General features: G+C 59.0%; 2 protein-coding genes across 5 annotated transcripts; one reads left to right on the forward strand and one right to left on the reverse strand.

Moving 5' to 3' along the window:
- The first annotated feature begins 275 nt into the window (after positions 1 to 275).
- On the forward strand, positions 276 to 5,418 carry AP5S1 (adaptor related protein complex 5 subunit sigma 1). Of its 2 annotated transcripts, none has more exons than XM_075931095.1 (3): positions 276 to 397; positions 1,968 to 2,163; positions 4,143 to 5,418. In XM_075931095.1, the coding sequence occupies exons 2-3, from the start codon at positions 1,979 to 1,981 to the stop codon at positions 4,567 to 4,569; spliced, it is 612 nt and encodes a 203-aa protein (XP_075787210.1). In that variant the 5' UTR covers positions 276 to 397; positions 1,968 to 1,978; the 3' UTR covers positions 4,570 to 5,418. The 2 variants fall into 2 exon arrangements, with proteins under 2 accessions (XP_075787210.1, XP_075787211.1); XM_075931096.1 differs by having other exon boundaries at positions 302 to 385; positions 1,967 to 2,163.
- Positions 5,419 to 7,860: 2,442 nt separating this feature from the next.
- Positions 7,861 to 26,002, reverse strand: LOC102448769 (C-type lectin domain family 4 member F-like). Of its 3 annotated transcripts, XM_075931120.1 has the most exons (8): positions 25,860 to 26,002; positions 20,387 to 20,542; positions 17,481 to 17,594; positions 12,891 to 12,998; positions 11,811 to 11,951; positions 10,588 to 10,739; positions 9,951 to 10,069; positions 7,861 to 9,126 (listed from the first exon to the last, which is right to left on the reverse strand). In XM_075931120.1, the coding sequence occupies exons 2-8, from the start codon at positions 20,445 to 20,447 to the stop codon at positions 8,964 to 8,966; spliced, it is 858 nt and encodes a 285-aa protein (XP_075787235.1). In that variant the 5' UTR covers positions 20,448 to 20,542; positions 25,860 to 26,002; the 3' UTR covers positions 7,861 to 8,963. The 3 variants fall into 3 exon arrangements, with proteins under 3 accessions (XP_075787235.1, XP_075787234.1, XP_075787236.1); XM_075931119.1 differs by lacking the exons at positions 20,387 to 20,542; positions 25,860 to 26,002 and adding an exon at positions 17,710 to 17,913; XM_075931121.1 differs by lacking the exons at positions 11,811 to 11,951; positions 20,387 to 20,542; positions 25,860 to 26,002 and adding an exon at positions 17,710 to 17,916.
- Between the last annotated feature and the right edge of the window lie 1,930 nt (positions 26,003 to 27,932).

A 27,932-nucleotide genomic window follows, 5' to 3' on the forward strand; every position in this document is an offset into this window, starting at 1 on the left:
CCCTCCCCCCCGCATCCGCCCCGCGGGGAGTCCCGGGGGGCGTCCGAGCCGAGCTGAAAGCGGCGTCAAAGGGGGAGGGGCGTTAATCCGGTTTCACTCCGGATAGGCCGGAGCCGGACTCCGCAGTCACACCCCCAGCGGGGCCGGAGCAGCGACCTCGGCTCCGCCAACCCCGCCCCCTGCCAATCACAGCCAATCGCCGCAGGGCCACGCTCCGCCCCCTGCAGACACAGCCAATCGCCGCAGGGCCACGCCCCGCCCCTGCCAATCACAGCCAATCGCCGCAGGGCCACGCTCCGCCCCCTGCAGGCACAGCCAATCGCCGCAGAGCTCCACTGCCGGGATTCCCGAGGCCCCGCCCAGTGTGTGGCGGCCGGCTCGCAGCGGGGGAGCGGCGGTGAGTGCGGGCGGGGCCCGGAGCGGGCGGCGTTTCCCAGCGTGCCCCGGGGCGGCCCCCGCGCGCCCCCTATAGCCCGTGCGCTCCCCGCCCCCGACAGCCCGTGCGCGCCCCCGTGTGTCCTCCCTGCCCCCTACAGCGCGTGCGCCCCTATAGCCCGTGCGCCCCCCCGTGCACCCTCCCTGCCCCCCGTGCGCCGCCTATAGCCCGTGCGCCCCCCCGTGCACCCTCCCTGCCCCCCGTGCGCCCCCTATAGCCCGTGCGCCCCCCCGTGCACCCTCCCTGCCCCCCGTGCGCCCCCTATAGCCCGTGCGCCCCCCCGTGCACCCTCCCTGCCCCCCGTGCGCCCCCTATAGCCCGTGCGCCCCCCCGTGCACCCTCCCTGCCCCCCGTGCGCCCCCTATAGCCCGTGCGCCCCCCCGTGCACCCTCCCTGCCCCCCGTGCGCCCCCTATAGCCCGTGCTCCCCCCCGTGCACCCTCCCTGCCCCCCGTGCGCCCCCTATAGCCCGTGCGCCCCCCCGTGCACCCTCCCTGCCCCCCGTGCGCCCCCTATAGCCCGTGCGCCCCCCCGTGCACCCTCCCTGCCCCCCGTGCGCCCCCTATAGCCTGTGCGCCCCCCGTGCACCCTCCCTGCCCCCCGTGCGCCCCCTATAGCCTGTGCGCCCCCCCGTGCACCCTCCCTGCCCCCCGTGCGCCCCTATAGCCTGTGCGCCCCCCCCGTGCACCCTCCCTGCCCCCCGTGCGCCCCCTATAGCCTGTGCGCCCCCCCGTGCACCCTCCCTGCCCCCCGTGCGCCCCCTATAGCCTGTGCGCCCCCCCGTGCACCCTCCCTGCCCCCCGTGCGCCCCCTATAGCCTGTGCGCCCCCCCGTGCACCCTCCCTGCCCCCCGTGCGCCCCCTATAGCCTGTGCGCCCCCCCGTGCACCCTCCCTGCCCCCCGTGCGCCCCCTATAGCCTGTGCGCCCCCCCGTGCACCCTCCCTGCCCCCCGTGCGCCCCCTATAGCCTGTGCGCCCCCCCGTGCACCCTCCCTGCCCCCCGTGCGCCCCCTATAGCCTGTGCGCCCCCCCGTGCACCCTCCCTGCCCCCCGTGCGCCCCCTATAGCCTGTGCGCCCCCCCGTGCACCCTCCCTGCCCCCCGTGCGCCCCCTATAGCCTGTGCGCCCCCCCGCCCGCCCCCTGTCCCCCGACAGCCCGTGCGCTCCCCCCGCCCGCCCCCTGACAGCCTGTGCGCCCCTCCCGTGCCCCCCGACTACCTATGCGCCCCCCCGACAGCTCGTGCGTGCACCCTCTCTGCCCCCCGTGCACCCCCCACGCAGCCCTCCGTCCCCTACAGCCCGTGCAGCCTCCTGCACTCTGTGCCCCCCCCCCTCCCCCCGCCGCAGACACCCTGCAGTCAGGCTGGCATTGTGTGCGTCCCAGCAACTCTGCCATCCCTGCACCCCGTCTGTCCCAGCTGGAATTGGGGAATCCCCTTCCAGCGGGCTGCGGAGGGGCCCTGGCACCCCAGAGCCGCGTGCGCCGATAATACTCTGTGATGGTCACTCGCCGCGTGGGCGTCTGTTCTTAGGCTGCAGCATCATGGTTCACGCGTTCCTCATCCATACGCTCCAGCCCCGGCCGGGGGACGAAGCTGGCCTCTGCCGGGTGCTGTATTCCAGGGTGTTTGGCTCTGAGAGGCTGGACCACTCGCTGGCGGAGTGCGGGCCGCAGGACCTCCAGAAGGAGAGGCTGGGCAGGAAGGAGCAGCTTTTGGCTGTGGCCAGGTGAGAGATTCACCCCGTCAGAGTGTGACTGAGCTGCTGGGCGTAGCATAGGCGGTATGCGGGGGGGGGGGGGTTAGTGTTCTAGAATCTAAGGGCACGTCTACACTGCAGCAGCGAGGCTCAGAGCCAGGACAGCTGAATTGGCCGGGTGTTAGGGGGCTAAAAATAGCAGCATAGACCTTCAGGTGAGGGGGGGAGGGGGAGTGTTGGGGGCCATTAGAAAAAGGGATGAGAAGACAGAAAATATCGTAATGGCCCTGTATAAGTCCACAGTACGCCCACGCCTTGAATAGCAGTGCCGTTCTGGGAGAATTGGAAAAGGTGCTGAGAAGGGCAACGAAAACGCCGAGGGGGGATGGAACAGCTTCTGCCTGAGGAGAGCTGAAAACAACGGGATTGTTCAGCTTGCAATAGAGACCACTGACGGGGTCTGAGAGATGGCCAGGACTGAACCCCAGGCTGCGGGTGTCCCGAGCCTCTGACTGCCAGAGCGGGTGATGGGATGGATCACTGGGTAACTTTGTTCCCTTGGAAGCACCCGGCATTGGCCACTGTCAGAAGACTGGATGCTGGGCTGCCCGTCTCCGACCCAGAGGGACCCTTCTGATGTTCTGGAGCCCAGACTCCAGTCCAAGCCTGAATATCCAAGCTGCTGTTTTTCGGCCCTGTCAGTGAGGTCTTGGATCCTAGTCCAGGGGTGGCCAACCCGCAGCTCTTTGCAGAAAGTGTGGCGCACGAAGCATACCCCGTGGCCTGCGAAACCACCCCTATGCCCCTACAAAGGGCTCACTGGGTGCTGGGGAGCTGTCTGGTGCAGCAAAGCAAAATGGCACCGGTAAGATGGTCCTGGCTTACGGGAGCCATATGTGGCTGAAAAGTTTTCATTTAAAGGGGCAGTGTCTTTTTTTTTTAAATTTTTTTTTTTGCTTGACAAGTGTCTCCCCTCGGCTCTTTGTGTTATGTCCACCACTATTTTGTCTCCTTGCCTGTAACGGGTTGGCCACTCCTGCCCTAGTCAGTTGTCCTGGCCTCTGATGCGCTGTTGTGGGTTATTCCTGGTAGGGTAGATGCCCCCGCAGCCTTTAGACGAGGGCACGCCTTGTGTCCCTTACCCCTGCTGGGCAGCAGAGCTAATGCGAACGTCCAGGGAGCTCTCTAGAAAGCGGACTACTGCAGCTGTTCTCTTGCGCCATGCCAGAGGGCAAGGCTTGGCACACGCCCTCCAGCCCCGCGCAGGCCTGTCCTGCAGGGCTTTGTTTAGTTTGGTTTCAAACTTCCCAAGCCATGGGGCTCCCACCCGTTCATAGAATCTGAGAATCCCAGGACTGGAGGAGTCCTCAGGAGTCATCAAGTCCAGCCCCCTGCCCAGAGCAGGACCAACCCCAACTCCATCATCCCAGCCAGGGCTTAGTCCAGCCGGGATTTAAACACCTCTAGGGATGGAGATTCCACCCCCTCCCTAGGGAACCCAGCCCAGTGCTTCCCGCCTAGGGAAATAGTTTTTCCTAATATCCAACCTAGACCTCCCCCACTGCAACTTGAGCCCATTGCTCCTCGTTCTGCATCTGCCTCCACTGAGAACAGCCTCTCTCCAGCCTCTTTGGAACCCCCCTTCAGGGAGTTGAAGGCTGCTCTCAAATCCCCCCTCACTCTTCTCTTCTGCAGACTGAACAAACCCAAATCCCTTAGTCTCTTCTTATAGGGCATGTGCTCCAGCCCTCAGCATTTTAGTCGCCCTCTGCTAGCCCCTCTCCAATGCATCCACATCCTTTCTGTAGTGGGGGGCCCAGAACTGGACACAATACTCCAGATGTGGCCTCACCAGAGCCGAATAAAGGGAATAGTCGCTTCTCTGGCTCTACCCTGGGGGATGACTCTGCAGCATGAGGCATCTTGTTCTCAGACAGGCCGTGTTTCTTATTTCCACCTCTGTATAACAGGACTGTGACTCTCTCTCTCTGCATTTCTCCCGTTTCCAGGCAGGTGGATTCGGCCTGTAAGCTGCTGCACCAGGCCTCAGGGCGTCCTGCCTCTGACTTCCTCATCCAGCTGTCCGACGAGCCCATTTCCCTCCAGGACGCCCTGTCCGGGGTTTTCCGCCTCCCGCCCGGGGATCCCTTCTGCGAGGACAAGCCAGTGCTCTGGCTGGCGGTGCTGTCTCTGGGCTTCGTGCTGGTGTGCGACCCGCAGGAGAACCTGCTGCTGGCCGAGAACACCCTGCGCCTGGTGGCCAAGTGTCTGCTGGAGCACCTGAAGCTGCTGAGCCAGGGGAGCAATGTGGTCCTCAAGGCAGACAAGACCGAGCTCATCCTGAGCAAGTTCCTGCCCCATGGGCAGCTGCTCTTCCTGAACGAGCAGTTCGTCCAGGGGCTGGAAAGGGAGCTGAGCGCCTGCCTGTCCAAGTAGAGGGCTCTGGGTGGAGTGTCGTCAGCTCCGCTGCTGGCCAGACCCTCTGGGCGGGTCAGGCGGCAGGTTCATGGACCTTGGGGGCTTGCGCTGGAGTGAAAGGAGACGCAAGGTTGGCAGCTGTGGCCTTGGTAGTCTTTATTGCCATTGCTCTGGCCGTTCAGCATGTTCGTCCGGCCACAGCCTCCCCGGCGACCAGCCAGAATCTCTTGCAGTGGCACGGGGACGAGGGAGATGCCTGCGTGGTTGGGGGAATGCCACATCTCGCCCCCTTCCCTGCCTTGTCTCAATACACCAGGGTTGGGCGTGAGCAACCCGGCACATCCTCCAGCGCGCCGGGGTCCTGTTTCCTTGGCAGTGTCAGGGCTGGGGCAAGGAGCCGGCCTCTTGGGCCAGTGGAGGGCGTGTGGAGCCGCACCCCCGGGCACAGTAGCCAGGTGCTCCCGTGGGGCAAGGGCCACGCAACAGGCAGTGGGGACAGCTAGTGGCAAATGTCAGGGAGGCCAGACCAGCAATGGGCAACCTGGGCTAGTGAGCGGCCGCACGAGCGGCCTCCCTCATCGTGGGGCCACAAGATTGTCGTAGCCCAGACGGTCTCCCGGGGCAGGGCGGTGTTGCTAACACGAGTACCTAGAATGTGTGGGCGGTGCCCACGGAACCGTAGCGGCGCTGTGATTGGCTGCATGGGGAGCACACGGCTCTCGCCCTCCGGGGTGGGGTGTAAGGGGGCGGGGTTCCAGCTGTTTCAGCTCCCGCAAATTAAGAGTGTGTCATGTGACTTTGCCCCTCTTGCTAGAGGGCCCAGATGAGCTCCCATTCATTTGCATAAAGGGCTGCTATTGGTGCAGAGACCTCGCTGTGTCTTCCTGTATTCGAGGATTCCAGTTAATGAACGACCCCCGGCACCCTCATCTGCTCTGTGCCCCCTCTGCCCTGCAGCCCCGCCCTCTGCCCCAGCCCCACATCGATTCTGTCCTCTACAGTCCCCGCTCTGCCCCTTTCCCCAAGTGCCCCTCCGCCCCCCTCTCCTAACAGTGGGTGGGAGGAGGGAGAGCGAGCTAGTCTGGCCCCTGCAGCAGCTTTGATTGGCTGCTTTCCCCAGTGATGTAGGGGCAGCCAATCAGAAGCCTTTCCCCTAGGCTGGGTGTTTCTAGCAGCTCCAGCAGGGGTCAGGTCAGGGCCAGATGCATTGCTTGTGCACCCCAAGGCACCCAGGTGGTGGAACGGGGGGGCTGCAGTTTGGAGTCCCAGTTTGATTCAGTGGCTCAGCACCCCCACTGGACGCTTGTTCCAGCGCCCCTAGGCACAGCCCCCGACCTTCTGAAACAAAAGTGGTCAGTGACCGTTTCAACGCGGCAGCCCAATCTGAGAGGCAAACAGGCAGGAGGTCGCCTGTGCCCCTGCCAGCATTGTAATGGCCCAACGGGGTACACCTGCATCCCCCTCCCTGCATCCCCTCCCCCGCAGGCACCGTCGCCTGTGGCTCAGGGCTTCAGCCATGGTGTGAGAGGTGGGTGTTGGCCGTGGCTGGGTGGGGAGGGAGGTTAGGGATCCAGGCTTCAGACCCTATGGAGCACTGGCGCTCTGGGCTTTAGGTGAGGGGCTGCAGACTCTAATTTTTTCCATCCCTGTGCAGAATAAATGTTCTGTGCACTGGGCATGTGCAGATGTGCACCACCAGGAGAAACACAGGCTGTTGGCCATGGGCGCTCTGTTAATCAGCTGGGCAGCACTGGGGCGGGCACAGTAGGTTCCCCCTGGCTCTGATCTGGGAGCAGGCGCTGGCCCGAGTCGCGTGGGGGATGCACAGAGCCCAGTGCGGATACAGCGTTTGTATCTGCCCCGGCCTGGGCCTGCACGACTGAGCCGCGGGTATCTGCTGCCGTGTGCACAGATACGGGTGCCGAGGGTACCTGTGCAGGGCGCTAGGTGCCAGACGTGTATCTGTGCCCGTATCCACGGAAAAGAGCCAGGGCGCTCTGCAGGCAGATAGCGGCGCTGCGGATTGGCAGGGCTCTAGGAGCGCAGAGCCTTTTCCTTGCCAGCCTCCCCTCCCCGGTGGGAGCTCATTGCCCCCCCCCCCCCCCCAGACTGCTGGAGCTCGTGCTTTGCCACACGCCCTGGGAGCCACCAGCAGCATTCCTGGCCGGGTCACCAGGCTTCCTCCTGGGGGGTCCCCCCCAATGCAGGCCCTATGGACCTCCCCCCCCCTCGGTGCACAGGGCTTCTCCTCAGCAGCTGGCTGGAAAACACGCTCATAGCTGGGGAAATGAGGCGCCTCTGGAGGGTCTGAATGTGACTGGGGGGGGTCACAGAAGACCCCTTGGGGGGGCTTCCCAGAGGGCTGACAAGGCCAATGACACTCGCCTCCTAGCACTCTGGGGCTTCTCACCACCCGGTCCTGCTGGGCCAGATCTGCCCTCCCCAGCCGAGGCACAAAGCTCTCTCTCTCTCTCTCTCTCTCTCTCTCACACACACACACACACACACACAGAGAGAGAGAGAGAGAGAGAAACTCTTCAGGCCCAAGGAAAATGCAGTTTGTGGGGCCCAGCTTCCAGGAAGCCAACGGCCAGCTGGGCTCAGAACCCCAAATCAATCCGGTTGCCCTGTGACGTGGTGTCTGCCCCACACTGACCCAGCCCTGGGAGAGGAGAGAGCAAAGCCCCACAGCTGAGGCAGGTCCTTGCTAATCAGGCCCAGCTGAGGGGAGTGTAAATAAAGGCTCCCGGAGAGGAGCAGACACAGACTCAGACACACTCCTGCAGTGGGGGGATCTGGCTGCCAGGGAAGCTGAAGGTTTCCTGACTTAGAGCAGGGCTGGGGAGCTCTGGCCAGGCAAGGTCCCAGGCTGCAGGGCCTGACACAAGGCCTCAGGGCACCAGGGCTGCAGGGGGCAGCTGGGGTAGCAGAAGGCAGCAGGACCCCACCCCCTGGCCGATGCTGAGTGTTCATGTCAGGCGGCAGTTTGCCCCAAGGCAGGGGCTAGATGAAGCCTGGCAGTGGGTCCCTGAGGCAACAAGGGGAGAGGGTTTGGGGGCCCCCAGAAGGGGAGGATCCTAGATGTGGGGGCCCTGTGGCAGGGCATTACCCAGAGGTGGAGAAAAAAATAGGTACCCGTGGGCCAGACTGGCTGAAAAGGGGCGCTCAGGGCGGAAGAGGTGACCCCCAGAGTGAGCAGCCGGAGGTGCCCATGGGGGGAGGCACGGCCGGTTACAGCCCCCTTCACAGTGACAGGAGGACGATTTTCCGATTGCTCCCCTGGAACAATTACTGACCCTGGGCTGGACAGTGAACCCAAGTGATTTTATTCAGTACAAACAGCAGCAGCGAAGTGGTTGCCGGTGAAAACAGGCCGAGCAAAGTCGATTACAGATTGAAACTAACAGGAAATGCAGAGCGAGTTCTGTCACTAAACGCTCAGCACAAACTTACCCTGAAACTGTTCTTCTTTCAGCCAAGCCTCCCAGCCAGAGAACGCCCTTTCCCTGGGGTCTCTGGTTCATTCTCCTGGCAGTGACGTGCCAGGGAAAGACAAAAGCCTCAAAACATCCCTGAGTAGCCTCCTTTTGAGGCGGGGATTCTGTTTTGACATTCCCCCTCCTATGGACAATTACCTGGTCAGACCCTACGGCTACGTCTACACTGGCATGAATTTCCGGAACTGCTATTCCGTTTTCAGTTTTTCCAGAAAAGGAGCGTCTACATTGGCAGGCTGCTTTTCCGGAAAAGCCCTTTTCCCGGAAAAGCATCTGTGGCCAATGTAGACGTGCTTTTCAGGAAAAGAGCCCCGATCGCCATTTTCGCCATTTTTTCTGGAAAAGACTACTGGGCTGTCTAAACTGGCCCTTTTCCGGAACAGTGTTCCGGAATAAGGACTTATGCCCGAGCAGGAGCAGAATAGTTTTTCCGGAATAGCGGCTGATTTTGTACAGTAGAGCATCGTTGCTTTTCCGGAAATTCAAGGGCCAGTGTAGACAGCTCGCAGCTTATTCCGGAAAAGCGGCTGATTTTCCGGAATAAGTGGCCCAGTGTAGACACAGCCTACCACTTGGGGTGGTCATGTGACTTCCTAAAACCAACCACTGTGTAGACTCACAGGACAAAAGAGGCTGTTTACAGGTGATCACCCAGACATGGAGGGAAATGCCCACATGGCTTTCATTCGCATAGTTAAACCCTAACCCTTCCCCTACTCCATATCTCTCACTTTACCCCCAAGAATGGTGCACACGCCAATCAGACACATGGCACCAGCAGCTTGTGGCGTTAAGGCTGATGGGTGACATCAGGGATTTGTCCAAAGCATCTTCGGCTTATGCATGTTTGTGCCCATAAGTCAATTTCATAAAGCAAAGGGGAGGGGGGTGAAACTCTCACACTGGCCCTGCATGTCACAGCCCGGCCTGCCCAAGGGCCTGCTTACAGATCCACCGCGCAGGCAGAGAGCAGTTGGCATCATTCCACGAAGTCTGCATCTCTGTGCGGATCTCAACACAGTCTTCTCTGCCGCCGATCCCCTGGTGCCAGTTGTCAGGCTGAGGGTGCTCCCAGAACCTGCAGAGCAGAGTGTTCCTGTCTCAGGAGAACCACGGCCACATGCCGAGCTCGGACTCTGGTGTCAGCAGGGGACTAAGACACCCGGAAATGACTCAGCAAAGTGCCCCCCTTCCTACCCCCACCAGCGTTCTCTGCAGCATCCATGGCTGGGTTGCGAAGGGCTTCTGAGGGGGGAGCAATTGCCCTGGGTCTGACAGGCCGGCAAAGGGCCCAGGAGACCGCGTGGCTCTGAACACGGAGCAGCGGCCGCTCAGATCTCAGGGCCCAGCACCAAGCGCGCGGCTCAGCACGTCCCAGGCTCAGCCCAAGATGGGGGCGCAGGGACTGAAAGAGAGGGCAGCGGGTTCCCTCATTGGCTTCTCCATGCCCCGGTCATGGGCCTCAGCCCCAGCCCCTGTGCTCAGTGCACCAGCTCCAGCTGGCTCTGGCCACGCCCCGGCCCCTGCAGCCTGCCCCCCACAGCCGGGAAGCTAGAGCGCCATTTGGCCTGGGGAGAGCGCTGGACCCGGCTGTTCGCTCCATTCCAAGCTGGCTGCGTGGTTCCAGGTGGTTCATTCAGGTCAGTGGCGAGTTCCCAGGGAGGCTCTGGTCTCGCTCTCACTGGCACGGAGCACACGCTGCGTGTCTGGGCACCGCTCTGAGCAAAGGGGCATGCGAGGAATTCCTGGGAGGCTGAATTTCTGTTGGGGAAGCACCCGGGAGCTTCCCTCAGGATTGGGCCCCCTGTGCTGGGGGCTGCACGGACCCAAGGGGCTGAACAGTTGCTGCTGAAAGAGCCTGTGACGAGACATTAACAGAGGATCAGTCTCCCTGTTACTCACCCGCTGCTGGCGTCTGCTCTGTATTCTGAGCCGTCCACCCAGCGCCAGCGGCCTTCAGTGCCCTGGTCAGTGAGTCCAATCCAGTAGGACTGTCCGTCCGTCTCGTTGGAGAGGAATTTCTGCCCAACACAGATCCCAGCATGGTCAGGCCACCCAAGGCAGGTTGCAGGTGCAGCTGCAGCTACCTGGGCTGAGCAGGCTGGGGAGGGGAGCGGGCGTCTGGGGATGTGAGCAGGGCACTGGGCAGCGGTAGACATGGTGTCTAACCCCAAGCGCTGACAGCGACTTGCTGGAGACCCTGTGGGAGTCCTGGAGCGTCTCTGGGTCTGAGTCTGTGCATCTGCACAGAGTAACCACGGCGATGTGTCCTAGAGAAATGAGCCAGACCCTACACGCCCCTCCCTCCTACACCCTAGACTCTGGGGTGTCCTGGGCCTGGCACCGTGCCCCTGCCCATCTCTGCTTCTCAGCTGATGGGTGGATCCCTGTGTCAGGTTCCAGGGCTGGGCAGCCTCCCCCAGAGTTTGTTACCAGGCACGTCGCAGGTTTGCTGCCTCAGCTGTTACCCGTCAACTGCTGCTGCCATAAAACCAGGCCCTGGCCCACGGTCTGAGCCCCGGGAGGGTGCTGCACTCACCTGCTCCTCCGGGGACAAGACGGACGTCAGGTATGAGCCCTGAGACACACAGAACTGCTGGGCCTCCAACCACGACTTCTCTTCTTGGGAGAAGTAATAGAGGTTCCCACCGTGACACCTCCAGCCTGCGGAGAGTTTTGTCCACAGGACCCCTGGGAGCAGAGACTGGGGTCAGATACCCAGGCTAGTCACAGGGACACGTGCAGGGAGCTCAGGGCTTCTCCTGCTGCATTTAGTAGTTTTCAGGTATCTAATAGAGTGTCACAATGAGGAGGGAGAAAACTTGTTCATCTTGGCCTCTGAGGACAGAACAAGAAGCAATGGGCTTAAACTGCAGCAAGGGAGGTTTAGGTTGGACATTAGGAAAAGTTCCTAACTGTCAGGGTGGTGAAACACTTGAATAAGTTGCCCAGGGAGGTTGTGGAATCTCCATCTTTGCAGAGATTGAAGATCAGGTTAGATAAATGTCTATCAGGGATGGTCTACACAGTATTTGGCCTCTCGAGGTCCCTTCCAGTCCCAGTCTTCTGTGATTCTATGATTTCCCCTGCCCCTCGGCTGCCCAGGGAGCATCTGAGCCTGACTCTCCAGCTGCTCAGCCAATCACATTGGTGGCCGTAGGAAGGATCCCGGAGATGCTGCAGAGAGCAGCCAGCCCAGGGTCCCTCCCCCAGCACGGAAATGCAGCTGTGTCTGGGCTGGAGCAGGTGCTGGTCCCAGTGCAGAGCAGCACAGCTGTAATAGGAACAGGAAGACTCACTGCTCAGCTGAGCTGGAGGGGGAACTCAGGCGGTGGGGGGCAGAGGATGTAGCAGCACAAGGTGGAACAGCCCCTGGTTCTGCACCAACAGTGCTCAGTGACCATTAGTGGTCAGTGGTCAGTCTCAGGCTTATTTCCCGTCAGGTTCCCCCACATCCTGCAGGGGGCGCTGGCCCAGGGACAGTTCTGAGCATCACCCCCTGGCACTGAAAGTCTGGTTTGTCTCTGCCTGTGCCCGGACTGGCCTGGATCGAGCCAGAGCTGGTAGCTGGGGGCTCCCATTGGCTATCGAGGCCGAGGGTGCCACTGAACTCCACACGGATCCCTGCGGGGTGGTGCATGCGCAGCCACAGGTGTGTCTCATGCAGGGAACTCGTTGCTGGCGACAAGCCCTGCACTGGCAGCCTGGGAGCCTGAGTCTCGTTTCCCCCCTGCACCGGCAGGACCAGGGGCTCTGACTCACTGCAGGAATCCGACCCAGCTCCTCGCGCCCCAGCGACCGTGTCCAGACGGGTCTGGAGTTCTCTGTTCTCCGCACTGACATTTCCCAGCTCGGCTCTCAGCATCTGGACTCCTGCCTGCACTTCGCCCAGGAGCTGCAGCGCTGGGATCAAGTAAGAGCAACGTCAGCGCCAGTCAGAGCGATCGTTGGGCCAGGATCTGGGAGGCAGGAGGAGACGGGGCCTGCTCTCAGCAGCTCCCAGTGGAGATAGATGCCACGTGGGAGGAGTAGAGGTTTGTTTTCCCAAAGGGAAGCTCAGGTTCAGAGAGACATGCCCAAAGTCCACAGGATGTTTGCAGCAGGTCTGGGAACTGAATCAGCTCCCTGAGCTCCAGGCCCGTCTCCCCGGCCACGTCTTCCTGACTCTGCCGCCCTGTGACCTGTGAGCGCGTCCCCTGCACCTGAGTGACTCTGGGCCACAGACCGTGTGTGTGCACAGCCCCTGCCAGACAGAGAGAGAGGCAGTTGTGGCACTGCCCACAAGGGGGCGCTCTGCCTCCATCACTGTGACAGGGCCAGGCCCCAAACTGTTGTAGCTGCCTAGGAAGGGCTCAGAGGTGTGGGGGGGGGGGGGGGAGAGGAGGATGCGGGGGTGGAAAATGAAGCCCAGGAGAGCAGCTCTACTGGTGCCCAGCTTCCACCAAGGTCTGAATTCAGCCCTGTCTGGCTCATGAGCTGCATCTCTCTGCCTTGTGCGTGGGACCCTGACACTGCAGGGCCAGGGGGACTCTGGCATGAGGGACACACTAGTGAAAGGACAGAAGATGCTGACCACTAGGCCTCCTGGTCAGGAGCAGGGAGAGATGCAGCAGCCAGCCACTGCCAGGAGGGGATAGGAGGGAGCCTGGTGCAGCCGTTCACACCTGGGGACAGAGCCCCCATGGGCAGAGGAGTGAGCAGAGCAGCAGCTGATTGGACAGGGAGAAGGCCAAGGGGCAGGGGGCACGTGGATGCTCCCACCAGCCTCCAGCCAGGCACGTGCTCGGCTTCCAGGCCTGGGGAGGGAGTGACCCTGCTGCCGGGCCCCAGGCTGAGACTTACTGTCCGATTCCCTGGCGGGCGTGGCCGAGGTGTTGGTTGGCTGCAGGGAGACTCTCAGGTTCCGCGCGGCTTCTTCCACCTCCTGCAGCCGGCTCCGTCCCTGGGAATCTAGAGATCAGGTGTCGGCGGGTCAGCGACCGGACTGACCTGGCTGGGGACGCGCCAGGCCCAGAGCAGGGCCTGCCCCCCACGCCCGCCTAAGCGCTATGGCTGCGGCTGTCTCTCTGCAAGCCTCCTCCACGGGCACACGGGAGCCCAGGCCGGTCGGGTCGCTGCTGCTGCTCGGGGCACCCTTGGGGCAGGGGTGCAGCTCTGTGGGGCAGGTTGCTGCTCCCGATACGCAGAGACCCTCTCCAAGCGCTGTCTGCAGCCTCGTCCCCCATCCATCCTGCACATCTGTCTCCCCTCTCCAGGGCCGCCAGGCTCCTCGCAGGCTTTCACACAACACTGGGAGTCACCCCACACCCGGCGGAGTCAGGAAGTCTCAGGTGGAGAAGTCTCTGGGGCCAGAGAAGGTCTCAGACTCTGCAGCCAGAAGGCCCATCAGGATCATGGTCCTGACCTTCCACATGTCACAGGACACATCAACTTTAGTAACATCTGCAATTCTGCGAGATGATCAGCTCCCTCCCCCCTCCGACACACCCACCTCCTCTTGGCAGGGCTAGTGAGGCCCTGGAAAACGTGAGTGTTTTGGCCGCTCACTGAGCAAGGCGCTGCCAGGAGCACTGTGTCTAAGTCCTATATAAACAGCCAGTGAACTCAATATCAGACCCCGCTCAGCTCTGACACGCTCGTGCGCGGCCATCTTGTGGCAAGTCATGGAGGGCACACGAGTGAGGCTACACATGAAGTGATGGGTGAGGCTTCCTCCCGGGCTCTGAGGAGAGGGACCCCTCAGGACTGCTGGGCGCTGGCTCAGCTCTGGGAGGGGAGCGGGGTCTAGTGGGTACAGCAGGGAATAGAGACATCTGGCTTCTGTGTAAGAACTTCAGAGCGGCCAGACGGGGTGAGAGCAAAGGTCCCTCCAGCCCAGGGTCCTGTCTGCCCAGAGGGAGGGAACAGACCAGGGAACCATCCCGTGATCCTTCCCATCGCCCAGTCCCAGCCTCTGGCAGACGGAGTCCAGGGAAAACTGCTAATGGCCACTGATGGACCCGTCCTCCTTGAACTGCCTCAGTTCTCCCTGGAGCCCTGCTGCAGCTGGGCCATCACACCATGGCCTGGCAGGGCCCCGGGTGACCGTGGAGAGAGGGTTTGTTTTGTGTGGTCTCTGCTGCCTGCAGGTTTCACTGGGCGCCCTCGTGTCAGTGGATGAAGGCGGGGCCATGCGTGGGGGCAGGAAGGGCCGTGGGCCCTCAACATGCCACGGGGAAGGAGCAAGGGGCCCACAGAGCCACACAACTAGCAGGGCCTGGCACCGGCCGTAGGGCTGAGCCTGCCCTGCGCTCACCAGCAGTGGTGGGATAGGTAGGCACTGGCTTCCAGCCACACGGCCCAGGGGCAGGCACAGGGTTGGGGGAGGGTGGAGCTGCCCCACACTCCCCAGTGGTGGGAAGCGGGGTGGTGCACTGAGAGTTGGGGGAGAGGTGGGGTGGGGGCAGAGTCAGGGCGTGGGGCGTTGCACTGAGTGTCAGGGAGCAGAGCAGGCTGGGCCAGATGGCTCCACTTCCCATCACTGCTCCGGGAGTGGCTGGGGCAGAGGTTGGGTGGGAGCAGGGAGAGCTGAGCAGGGACGGGAAGTGGCAGGGAGGGGGCAGAGCAGGGGCAGAGGGTTGGGGGTCGGGATGGGGTAGGGGAAGGGTAGGGGGGGAGAGGTGCCCCTCCCCGGGCTAGCGGTGGCACGTGAAGAAACCATGGGCAGGGTCAGCGCCCCCTGTGTCCTTTCCCTGCAGTCGCGCCCGCGGAAATCACATTTTCTTGTTCGGTTTTCCCACCATTCACAGACCTTCTCACACCCTCCCCTGTCTCTCTGTTCCAGCCTCACACCCCCTCCCCATCACCCCCCACCTTTTAAAAGTCTGCTCCTATGGAAGCTGTTCCACCCTCCTAATCACTTGTATTGCCCATCTGTGGGCCGGTTTCCAACACATCTTGGGGGATATGGTGACCAATTCTGCAGGCAGTACTCAGGGCGTGGGCAAACCAAGTATTTATATAGTGGCAATGGGATGTTTCCAGTCTTCCTAGCTATTCCTTTCCCAAGGATCCCCACGATTCAGTTCGCTTTGTGGACTGACACTGCACATGGACCAGATTGTGAAGAGAACTAGCCACGCCGCCGCCGAGCTCTCTCTCTCTCTCTCTCTCTCTCTCTCTCTCTCTCGTGCTAACAGCTCCTTTAGAGCCCATCATTGCACAGCTCTGGCTGGGATCATGCTCTGCCATGCGCACGACTTTCCATTCATCATCGCTGAATTCCCACTGCCATTTGGTTGCCCAGTCACCCAGGTTTGTGAGATCCCCTGGAACCCTCTGCAGTCGCCTTGGGACCTAACCATTGTGAGCCACGTTGTAACATCTGCAAACTCTGTCACCTCCCTGGTCAGCACTTTTCCAGATAACGTCCCTGTAAGCTGAACAGGCCCGACCCCTGGAGCTCCCCCTTTTGACACTCACCAGCCTCCTCATTGTTCCTGCCCTCGGTTTGAATTAACCCTTTGATTGCCTTGCTCACCCTGTCTCCCTCTGTTCATAAACAAACTCCTGGCCCCGCTGGGAGCACCAGAAGATCTGTAGCAGGTAAAAGCTGCCTCTGGGGCTTGGGCATGTCCAGATGATTAATTATTAATAATATTTAAATTAATATAGATCTCAAGTATGAAATTCAGGGATTCTACCTTTTGGAGGGGAAGGACTTTGACGGGATTACAAGTCTTGTGGATAAGGGGGAAGCGGTGGATGTAGTATAGCTAGACTTTAGTAAGGCATTTCATATGGTCTCTCATGACTTTCTTATCAATAAATTAGGGAAATAACACTTAGATGGGGCTACTATAAGGTGGGTGCATAACTGGCTGGGTGCATAACTGGTGCATAAGCCATTCTCAGGGTAGTTATCAATGGATCACAGTCATGCAGGAAGGGTATAACAAGTGAGGTTCCGCAGGGGCCTGTTTTGGGACAAGTTTGTTTCAGTATCTTAATCAATGATTTAGATAATGGCATGGAGAGGACATTTATAAAATTTGCAGATCCCGAGCTGGGAGGGGTTGCGAGTGCTTCGGAGGACAGGGTCAGAATTCAAAGTGATCTGGCCAAACTGGAGAAGGGGTCTGAGGTAAATGGGATGAAGTTGACTTAGGACAAATGCAAAGTGCTGCATCGAGGAAGGAACAATCCGTGTCACACACCCAGAATGGGAAGCGACTATCTAGGAAGGATACTGCAGAAAGGGATCTAGGGCTCAGAGTGGACCACAAGCTAAATATGAGTCAGCGTGTGACACTGTTGCAGAAAAAGCAAACATGCTTCTGGGAGGCATGAACAGGAGTGTTGTGAGCAAGACATTCTTCTGCTCTGCTCTCCGCTGATTAGGCCTCAACTGGAGTCTTGTATCCAGTTCTGGGCACCGCACTTCAGGAAAGAGGTGGAGAAATTGGAGAGAGACGAGAGAGGAGAAACACACCTGCCTTGACCTGCTTGCTCACAGGCTCCTTCACTGTGCACTGCCTGTGCCCCTCTCTTTAAACAAACATGCTCTCCAGTACCCACTCAGGGTATGTCTACACAGGGGCATGCAGTTTGAAATAAGCTATACAATGTGAGCTATGCAAATTGCATAGCTTCTTTCGCAGTACAGTGCTATTCCGACAAGCCCCTTAATCCTGGTGCAATCAGGGTCACAGGATGTCGGAATAGCAAGCCCTTTCTTTGGAATGCATTTCAAAATAACACGCTTGCTCTTAGATGTAAAGAACGCTATTTCGGATGAGGGATGTTATCCTGGAATAACGCCACTATATAGACCGCAGGCAGTGGGGCTTCTCCTTGTCTGCTCCTTCAGCTCCCCACTCAGATGGGGCTCGGGGCTGCAGAGCAGAGGCTCTGTGGTGGGCAGGGAGTTAAACCAGCCCCACACTCCCAGGCCAGGCCCGAATCACTGGGCTGGCCTCTCTCCGGCAGGTGGATGTTTCAGTGGCACCAGGGCCACACCTGGGCTGAGGTTCGTGCTGGTGACACGTGGTCAGGCAGGGACCCAGCTTGCCCCTCGGAGCGAGGTCGAGCAGGCGGGGCTGCCACACGTGGCGTGAAGCCAGGGAGCTGATGCTGGGGCAGGACGAAGGACACCGGGCCCACCCCTGAGAGGTGGCTGTCTGACCCCTGTTGAGACCCCCTCCAGCGCGGGAGACCACGGCCTCCCTAGGTGACTGCACCAGGGCTTGGCCATCGGTAGCGTTAGAACGTTTGTGCTGCTGTCGAACCCCAGGGCAAGATCTCACAGCGCCGTTCCAATGCCCTGAGCAGGAGAGTTCCTGGAGGGACAGCCGGAAATGCGGGCGCCATGCTGCTGAGAACGGGGCGGCCCCTGCGCACGGGAGCCAGCTGGCCTGTATGGAAGGGGGAAACACAGGGAGTCGCTGAACTTACATAGAAGCGTCACAGCGAGGAGGGAGGTGGCCAGGGCCAGGACCAGGAGTAGCACCGCTGGGGTGATGCCTCTCGTCCTCTGCCACCAAGGAGCCGATCGCGTGGGAGCATTGCCTTGAAGGAGACCAAAGAAATCCGTGGTCAGTTACAGCTCGAATGCCACCGACCGAGGCAACTGCCCCCTCCCATCCAACAACCGCGCAACCTCGTGTCCGTGACTGGGACTCACAGCAACGGCTCAGTCGGGCCACGTACGGCGAGAACCAGCCTGAGCTTGAATCTCCAAACTGAGCTCCCCCCATCAGGAGTCACTGCCATGCCAAGCCAGCTTCTGTGCTAGAGATCCAGGAGCCGGATTTCTCCCTGCATAAGCATTTCTTGTGAGGGAAGTTTAGGACTTCTGAAATCTCTTCTCAGAGGAGTATTTTTAAATGAGAAAAGGAACCAGAACAACTTTATGAAAAATCACAAGAATGAGGAAGTGAAATTGGGGAAATATTATGAGTTGCAAGTGAAAACAACTAAGGAGGTATGTGTTTACATAATGCCTAGTTAATCTGTGGAACTCCTTGTCGGTGGATGTTGTTAAGGCCAAGACTAGAAGAGGTTCAAAATAGAACATGGTAAGTTCACAGAAGAAATGTCCATCAATGCCTGTTAGTCAGGATGGGCAGGCGTGTTGTTTCTAGCCCAGTGGTGGAAAATGTGAGGCCCATCAGGGTCCTATGTGTGGCCACAAGGCATTTTGACAGACACTTCTCAGGGGTGCCACGCTTGCAAAGCAGTCCTGGCTTGGAGTGCCCGGACTACCCACACTGGGCACATCACAGCACTCGGCCATCAGCCCGGCTGCACTTGCCGCAGGCTGCCATCTGGGGAGAGGGAGCAATTGGGGGGCTGCAGGAGAGCTTCCACACCCAGAAGCCCGCAGAGCCAGCCCAGTCCTCCCCATCGGGGGCTCGTACCCCATTCCTCCCTCACCTCCTTCCGCTTACCCTTCCCTAGCCCCTTTTCTTGATGTACAAAATAAAGGACAATTGTGTTCAAAAATGGAATCTGTCTTTATTGAACAAAATTGGGGGAGACTGGGAAAAGGAGGTGGGAGAGGAGAAGAGAGACGCTGGGAGAGGGAAGGGCAACTACAATGATCAGGGGTTGGAAACAGGTCCCATATGAAGAGAGGCTAAACAGACTGGGGCTTTTCAGCTTAGAAAAGAGGAGATGGAGGGGGGACAGGATAGAGGTCTCTAAAAGCAGGAGTTGGGTGGAGAGGGTGCATACAGAAAAGTTCTTCATTAGTTCCCATAAAGAAGGTCTAGAGGACACCAAAGGAAAGGAATGGGTAGCAGGCTTCAAACTAGTAACAGAAAGTTCTTCTTCACAAAGCAAAGAGTCAACCTGTGGAACTCCTTGCTGCAGGAGGCTGTGAAGGCTACAACTAGAACAGAGTTTAAAGGGACGTGAGATCAAGTCATGGAGGTTGGGTCCATGAAATGCTATTAGCCAGAGGGTAGGAGTGGTGTCCCTGCCCAAGGTTTGTGGAAGGCTGGAGAGGGATGGCACGAGACAAATGGCTTGGTCACTGTCTTCGGTCCATCCCCTCCAGAGTCTCTAGGGTTGGCCGCTGTCGGCAGACAGGCTACTGGGCTAAATGGACCTTTGGTCTGACCCAGGATGGCCATTGTAAGCTAAGGGCTCAGGTTCGGGGGGTCTCACTGGACCCCCTTGATTTTCATGCACACCTGCTCCTGGGTGGCCAGGATGGCAGCTCTCCTGCCCAAGCCAGCCACTTTCCTGTGCCTAGTGCGGAGATCGTGGACAAGGTCCACGATGTCTGCACTAGCCCAGGCGGGTGCCCGCCTCTTGCGGTCCCGGGCAAGCTCCCGGGAGCAGCCAGCCTGGTCCCGGGAAGAGGGGGAGAACTGGGGGGCATCTGGTGGGTGGCTCGATCCGTGCCAGGTGCAGGGTCTGCTGGCTGGGTGCTGGCAGGCTTGCACCTGGCACGGGCACCGTAGCCAGCCCATGCCCCTTTAATGGGTCCGGGGCCGGGAGGGGGCAGATGAGTTTCCCTGGTATTGGCCAGAGTGGCCACCAGGGAAAGCTGGGGAGGGCTAGCCTCCCACTAGTTCGAATTAAGGGTCTACACAGCCCTTAATTCGAACTAGTAAGATCGAACTAGGCTTAATCCTCGTGGAATGAGGATTACCTAGTTCGAACCAAGCGCTCTGTTAGTTGGAATTAAGTTCGAACTAATGGAGCGCTAGTGTAGCGCCTAGGAAAGTTAGTTCGAACTAACGGACGTTAGTTCAAACTAACTTTGTAGTGTAGACATACCCTCAGTCTGTCTGTCTGACTGACTGAGGGGTCAGCTATCACAGACTGCAGCTTGTTTTTCTCTTTTCTCTTTTTCAAGCTCTTTTGGGGGGAAAAGAGCTTGGGGTACCTCCGGGGTTGGTTTCAAGTGTCCACCCATGTTTTGTGGGTTCAAAAGCACTTGATGGTGGCAGCAGATTCCCCAAAGTCTGGGTATTAGGATTTGGGGGGAAGTTTTTGTACCAAAGCCTGTAGAGACAAGGTTTTGGGGTGCTCTTGTGAGCCCCCACTTCTGTATTTGTCATACCAGTGTGGGGAAAAGCTATTTGCTCCCTGTCCTTGGGGGAACAGGCTCCCTTCTCCCCCTCCCCGCGCCAGGGGAGCCCCTTCCCTGCTGACACAGCCAGCTAACATCCCAGCCCCAGCTGCTCAGTGGGAGAAGCCAGTGCTCCGGCAGGGACAGGGCAGAGGGAAGGAACGGGGGTGACTCACTGAAACCAGAAGCCGAGAGGGATCAGAACGCTCCTCCAGAGACCACAAGGCCAAGGAGAGCCCAGCGGGGGCTCAGGGTTGGGTGCAGCCCGTGTGCTTACCTTTCAGTGGGGGAGCAGCTTCTGACACCTGCATGTTCTCATAGACATTGTCCGTCGACATTCTCTGCCTGCGCACAGAGCCGGACCCTGCTCACTGGCACCTGGGTCCTTTCTGCAGCCTGCCGGGTGGGGGCCTTCCTCTAACACTGCCCTGGCCTGAAATAGAAATGGGAAGTGATGCCTGCCGGCTGCTTGGGGTAACGGTAAGACGACAGAGAGAACTTCTGAACTCCTTGCACAGCTCGCAGGGCGTGTGGCCTGGTGGTGAGAGCAGCTCTGGCGCCAGCTGGGCCATGTGCAGTCAGGCCTAGTGGTGGAAGCGAGAGTTCTGCCGACTGGCAAGAGCCGGGATGGGGGACACCGGAGCCCACAGCCGGATGAGGGGCCCGGGGACTGTGCCAGAGAGACAAGCCCAGCCCAGCAGTGGGGGCCAGGCTGTGCATGAGGCAGGGGCAGGCCGGGCGGCATAGGCAGGAGTCTGAAGCCAAAGGGGATGGGGCAAAGCAGGGGCAGGGCCTGGAAGCCAACTGGGGCAGGGATAGGACAAGAGCAAAACCAGCCGCTGTGCGCATGGCACACGCTGGGCAGCCACTGAGCTCCTGGGGTGCCGGCTGCCCAGCAGGGCTGTTGAGCCAGCAACCAGCCACGTGCTGCGGCTACCCCGGCAGAGCCCAGGAAGGGCAGCTGGCTCACTGGTCGCCTGGCAGTGATGTTCTTCAGTGAGCTGGCCAGCAGCTGCCCCAGCTGATCCGGTCACTGATGTGACCTGGCAACAGGGATCCCTGGCTTGTGTTCCTTGCTCTGCTCCTGACTCACTGAGAGACGCCGGGCAAGTTAACACATCTGTCTGTGCCTCAGTTTCCCCAACCCCTTTACCATTTTAAAGAAATAGGAGGGGGACTAGAGCTTTGGGAAAGGGCTTCAAAGCCTTTCACCTCAAGGCAGACGTGTAGACTCCAAGCTAGCATGGGAGTGACCCAAAACTGCTCCTGTTTGTCACATGGTCGAGACTGAGGGGAGGGCCGGTTTGGGTTTCTACAGGGTGAAGAGTAGTGTAACCTCGACAGCATTCATCACCGTACAACTATGACAGGTGGCCACGCCCCTTTTAGGGCTTGTGTCCCACCTTCATCCGCATTTCCGATCGTGTCAAGGGAGGCGCTGTTGCCCATTTTGAAAAAAAAAAGGTATTAATTTTTAATAACGTAAGAACGGCCAGATGGGTCAGATGAAAGTTCCTCTCACCCGGTGCCCTGTCTGCCGACCATGACCAGTGCCCAGTACCCCAGAGGGACTGAACAGAACAGGGAATCATCTGACAGAGGCCAGGGACACCATTCCTACCCAGCCTGGCTGATAGCCATTGATGGACCTCGCCTCCATGAATTTATCTAGTTCTTTCTTGAGCCCTGTTAGTGTCCAGGTGTTCACAACCTCCTCTGGCAAGGAGTTCCACGAGTGCTGTGTGAAGAGAAACTTCCTTTTGTTTTAAACCTCCTGCCTATTAATTTAATTTGATGGCCCCTAGTTCGTCTGTTATGAGAACAAGTAAATAACTTTTCCTTGTTCACTTTTTCCACACCTGTCATGATTTTATAGACCTCTGTAAGCCTCCCCCTTAGCCTCCTCTTTTCTAAGCTGAAAAGTCCCAATCTTTTTAATCTCTGCTCATATTGGACCCCTTCCAAACTCTCATCATTTTTGTTGTCCTTTTCTGAACCTTTCTTTTTTAGGATGAGGCGACCACATCTGTACGCAGTATTCAAGATGTGGGCATCCCATGGTTTTATACGGAGGCAATAAGATATTCTCCGTCTTATTCTCTATCCCTTTCTTAGAGACTCCTAACATTCCTTTTGCTTTTTTGACTGCGGCTGCACACTAAGTGGATGTCTTCAGAGATCTATCCACAATGACTCCAAGATCTCTTGCATCGCTGTCGCCAAATTAGTTCCCATCATATTGTATGTCTAGTTGGGATTGTTTTTTCCAATGTGCATTACTTTACGGTCATCTACATTACATTTCATTTGCCATTTTGTTGCCCAATCACTTAGTCTGGTGAGATCTTTTTGAAGCTCGTCACTGTCTGCTTTGGGCTTATCTATCGACCCATGACCCATCGCTATTCTTTCCTCCTTTTGCTCTACACTTGTCTCAAAGCACAATCATGCCACATTCTCCCGGCCAAATATCTCCTCTGGCTCCTCTGTTCCTGACCGGTATGGATCTGTCCAGAGTGCTGCTTCCCTCTGCCTTCAAGGCACAGTAGATCCCCTGGACCCTGCTTGTCTGCAGGCTTGTGGACCCCCTCAAAGAATTCTAGTCGAATGGTGAAGCCTGATTTCCCTTTATTTAAACCATGTGGACCTTTTCCCAGAAGATTAATTTCATCTGCACCTGACAATTCTGTTTCAACCAGCTTTCCTGGTACTAAAGCAAGGCTTACTGGCTTGTAATTGCAGGTTCACCTGTGGAGCCTTTTTTAAAAATTGGCACCGCATTAGCCATCCTCCAGTCATGTGGTACAGAAGCTGATTTACAAGATAGGTTACAGACCACAGTCAGTTCTGCAACTTCTCAGTTGAATTTCATCAGAATTCTTGGCTGAGTGCCATTGCCCCCAGCGGGGGTGTGATGTAGTGGGGGGAACTTGTTAACTCACTGGCCACTGTCTGTAGCACCACCGAGCAAGACAGGCGATGAGTCATTATGCAAAGAGAGTGTCTCAACCTGTCTGACCAGCTAACCCCCATGGGGTATGTCTACACTACCCCCTAGTTCGAACTGGGGGGGGGTAATGTAGTCATACGGAACTGCAAATGAAGCCCTGGATTTGAATTTCCCGGGCTTCATTTGCATAAAGCTGTCCGGCGCCATTTTTAAATGCCGGCTAGTTCGGACCCCGTGCCGCGCAGCTACACGCAGCTACACGCGGCACGGACTAGCTAGTTCGAATTAGGCTTCCTAATCCGAACTAGTTGTACACCTCATTCCATTCAAATCCCGGGCTTCATTTGCAACTCCGTATGACTACATTACCACCCCTAGTTCGAACTAGGGGGGTAGTGTAGACATACCCATGGAGAGGAACAAACGAAGGTGGATGCTGCCCTGGCTGGGGGGCCGGGGTGGAGGAGAGTTAGGTTAGTTTCTGTCTGGGAGGATGGAGGAAGCAGCCTCAGCAACAGGCTGGGGGGTTTAGAAGCCGAGACCCCCCCATCTCAAGGGGGCCTGAGGCATCCTAGGCCAGCCCTGTAACCTGATGACATCTGTGCTGTGCTGTATCCTGAAGAAGCAATAAACCACCCCTATTCTACTGGCTGGTGGAGTCTGTTCATGCCATTTCGGGGGTGCAGGAGGCGGGGGAACCCCAACGCGTCGTCACACTGGTGTCAGGGGTGGGATGTACTGCACCCCGTGGATGGAGCTTCCAGCAGCGAGTGACAAGGCGCAGTAGAAGCAAGAGCCCTGGAGCCAGGCGTGCTGGAGACAGAGCGAAGCGGTTCCTGGGAATCATGGGGCGCTGCAGCACTAGACTGGTGAGTCTGCACCGAGGGGCCCAGCGGGCAGATGGCCTATGCCCGACTCTTGAAGGCAGAGCTGGTGGAGCTGTGCAGAGAGAGGGGCTTGCCTGTGCAGAAAGCAACCAAGGCCCAGCTGATTGCCCAGCTGGAAGAGAATGACCAGCCACAGGGCCAGGATTTTGTCCCCTGGGGGAGCAGCCAGACCCCTCCTGAGAGTGTGTCAGGCTCAGAGAGGGGGAGGAGTGCTGGAACCCACCGGAGAGATGAGACAGCTTCCCCCAGGAGGCCTGCAAGCTGTAGCCCATCTAGGGCAGGGGCCAGCCCAGCAGAGCTGCGGCGACTGGAGATCCAGCTGTGGATCAAGGAATTGGAAGTAGAAGACCGAGAGAAGGACCGCCAGGACCGAGAGAAGGAGCGCCAAGATCGAGAGAGGCAGTGACAGCATGAGTTGGCCATGGCAGAGCAGAGAACCGGCAGGGCACCGGCTGTGCCAAGAGTGGATGGACCCCAGGGTCCCGGGACCGCCAGAGGCTTGGAGAGGCTCGTGGTGGCCCAATTGAAGGACATGGGTGACATAGACGGGTTCCTCAGCTCCTTTGAGAGGGCCTGTGGACTGCAACGGGTCCCCCCAGCTGACTGGCTGCAGGAGCTCATCCCCGCACTGAACCAGGAGGCGGCCGGAGTGCTCAGTCAGCTGGAGGACCTACAGCCAGGGGATTACAACCGAGTCAAGAAGGCCCTGCTGCACAAGTTCGGGCTGACCCCCGAGATGTACAGGAAGAAGTTCTGGGGGGTGCAGAAGGAGCCACAGGAGACCTATGTGGATCTTGGCCTCCCGCCTGGCGCAATACTGCCGCAAGTGGGTGTCTGGAGTCGAAGCCCAGACCGCAGAGGAGCTGCTCAAGCTGGTCCTGATGGAGCAGTTCTATGAAGTGTGCCCACCCAAACTGAGGCTGTGGCTCAAGGACCGAAGACCAGAGACCCCCCCAGGAGGCCTAACTATGTACAGGCCTGTGGTTTGATATCAATGTGAGGCAGCAGGGCAGAGCGGCTGGTGGTTATGGCGTGGGACGTAGGCAGTCTGACCTATCAGTGAGAGTAGGCTCTAGTGGGCAGAGCAGGCATGCAGCTTGGGGATCAAAGCCAAAGCCCGACTGCCAGTTACCAGAACCAGGGATCCAGCCAGAGTCAGAACCAGAGATTGGTGCTGAGGGTCAGAGCCGAGGTCCGGCACCCGACCGCAGAGCCAAGCATCCAGGCAGAGTCAGGGCAGAAGTCGGGGCCAGGGCGGAGCCAGGACGAGCAGCAGGCGACTGGGGGTGAGTTCTCAGGGCAGGGCCTGGCAGGGAGCTCAGGAGCAAGCACAGTGGGGACGGGAGCCAGGGCAGGAGCAGAGCAGGGACACAGGCAGGTACAAGCAGCAGGCCCAGCATGGCCCAGCGCCGCTGCAACAGGCACCCACGCGGCTGCACGGACCAGCCTCCTGCGCTGGGGATTCCCCAAGCCCAGGGCTCATGTGAGGGGCGGAGGGGGATGTTTCCCCCTCAGGCTGTGCTGGGCTGGTCCTCCCTTCCCTCAGGGAGGGGCCTTTGGGTGGATGCTTCACGGACAGACGCTGCCTTTCCCTCAGCTCCTCTCTGCTGGGGCCGCAGGCGGCAGCTCTGCCATCCCAGGGGCTCTTCCCCGGCCCTTTGCCTCTTCCACTTGCTGCTGTCCCCAGGGTGGAGGAGGCTATGGGGGAGGCGGCGGGTCTCACTGAGCACAGGATCGAGGGGGCTGAAAACGTCTCTTCCCTTTGCCCTCTCAAAGGTCAATCGAATGGTGCATCGTCAGGGCAGTGCCTGGCCCAGTGGTCTCAAGGGATCCCCTCGGTGCCTGCTCGAAGCCTGCCCCTGACCCAGAGGAGAAGGAGGGGACGAGGCAGGATCCCCCTGAGCCCCACTTACCTCAGCGCGAGAGCACAGGCCTGGCAGAACCACTGGGAAACCAGCCGTGAGCAAGGCGGGACGGGGAGAGCGGCCGCTGCAGGAGAGGCGAAAGGACCAGCCGGGGCAGTGAGAAATGCAGCAGGACACAGAGAGTTTGCTCTGGCAGGAAGCCCAAATATGGCACCGTCCTCTGTGTGACTCAGCCCCCTCGCTGGGTGACAAGTGTGGTTTCCCCGTCTGGGGGGTGCATCACGGTTCCTGCCTCCCGTTATCTGTGTCACTGCCTCGCAGGGCCAGGGGGACTCAGGCGCCAAAAAGGAGCGATTGCTTAGCACCCGCTGGCAGCCAACTCCGCCTCCCTCCAGCCCCTTCCACCTGTCCCGGGTCAGTTTGTACCTCGGATCTCACCCCAGAGAGCTCGCTGGGCCAGGCCTTTAGCATCCAGCAGCGAAAGGTTTATTAGTAAAAGGAAGAAAAGGCCGAGAGCAGGGTTGGGAACGCAGGCACATTCCGCACCCCAGTCACCACATTCTGGCTGCAGGCTCTCAGCAGAGACCGACCAAACCGCTGGCTCCAAGTCTCTGGAGCACATCCCATGTCAGGGCGGGTCCCCGCTCCGTCCCCGCTCTCTGTCCTCAGCAAAGATGCTTCTGAATTCAACAGCAGGAGTGTGGACAAGCGGAGGAGCCCCTAGGGCCCCTTTCATCATCTTGCCCAGGGGGAGGGAAATCCATGGTTCTTCGGTGCGAAGGGATCTTCCAGAGTGGAGACGATCACATGAGTGAGTCACCTCCTACGTCCTTTTTAGGCAAGGGCCCACGGGGCCTGCTGGGCTGCAGGTTTCCAGCAGAATTCCTCAGATGTTCACTTTTGGGCCAGTGTCCATGCGGCACAGCTCTTCACGGAGTCGCCACCCCTCCCAGTAGGGGTGCAGTGCCTGCTGCTGCCCCCCAGACCAAAAACATTGACAACACAAGTCCAGAGCCACCATTCAGAACGTCCCCCACGCAACTCAGGCCGGCACGTGAGTAGCACAAACAGGATCAGCAAAGCACAAGTTTGTATCAGACACCCCCCGGGGCAGGTTGCACAGAACTGGGGGCAAACACACACCTGCGGGTGCAACAAGAACCTGCATGGACCTAGGAAAATCCAATAGCGTCGTAGGTGGATGCAGCAGGAAACCTCGCTGGACAGATGCTTCTTCTAGCATCCTGCCCCCACCAGAGGCTGTCAACTCCTCCCCCTGAAGTCAGGTAAGGAGGCGTGTGGGAGGGAAGGGGAGCCCACGAGTCCCTTCCCACTGTGGGGTGCCAGGAAAAGGGAGGAAGCGGCAGCCACAGCTTGGCCAGCCCCTGAGCTCTGGTCTGGCTGGGGCAGCTGCAACAGGTGGGGTGGGTGGGGGAGGTTACTTTCTGTGATAGCATCGTGGCACATGTTGGCTTTGCTCATGGCCGACGGGTTGCTGGGGCAGGCGGCTGCTGGAAGATGAAGATTCCAGCCCTTTTCAAATTAAAAATGGCTTCTGCCAGCAAAAGAAGAGAAGTCGGCATGGAGTGTCGTCTTTTCCATGGAAAACGGACAAAGGACTGCGTGTGTGGCAGTGAAACGCAAGCCCGTCGGCCTGATTTGTGGAGAAGCAGTTTCTGCCTCCAAACAAAATCAAACATGAGAGAGACAGGACAACACAAAGCACATCAGATACGAGGAACACCATGGACAGCTGCATGTGGGCAAGACTGAAGAACTGTGAAAGACTTTGCATGAGCAGCAAACAACTGTCACCAAAACAGGAAAGGAGAGGCCGGTGTTATGCAAACAAGTTATGGGTTGAATGGATTTACTGCAGAAAGAACTCAGTCTCCTTCAGACGGAGAGTTGGTAAGGAGTGCATCGCTGCAACTGCGGCTTTCCTGGCACCAGAGACTTGTAAATTATCTGAGAGTGGGAGCTTATCTCGCGGGGCGGTATCAGATCGAATGCAGGATATGGCTCAGGATGTTGAAATGTCTCTGAAAGATTCTGCGGCTGATTTTGAGTTCTGTGCTCTGGCTGCTGGTGAGATACCGGACACAACAAGTACAGCCCAGC

This window comes from Pelodiscus sinensis, chromosome 5 (genome assembly GCF_049634645.1).
Source record: "Pelodiscus sinensis isolate JC-2024 chromosome 5, ASM4963464v1, whole genome shotgun sequence".
NCBI classification, from domain to species: Eukaryota; Metazoa; Chordata; order Testudines; family Trionychidae; genus Pelodiscus; species Pelodiscus sinensis.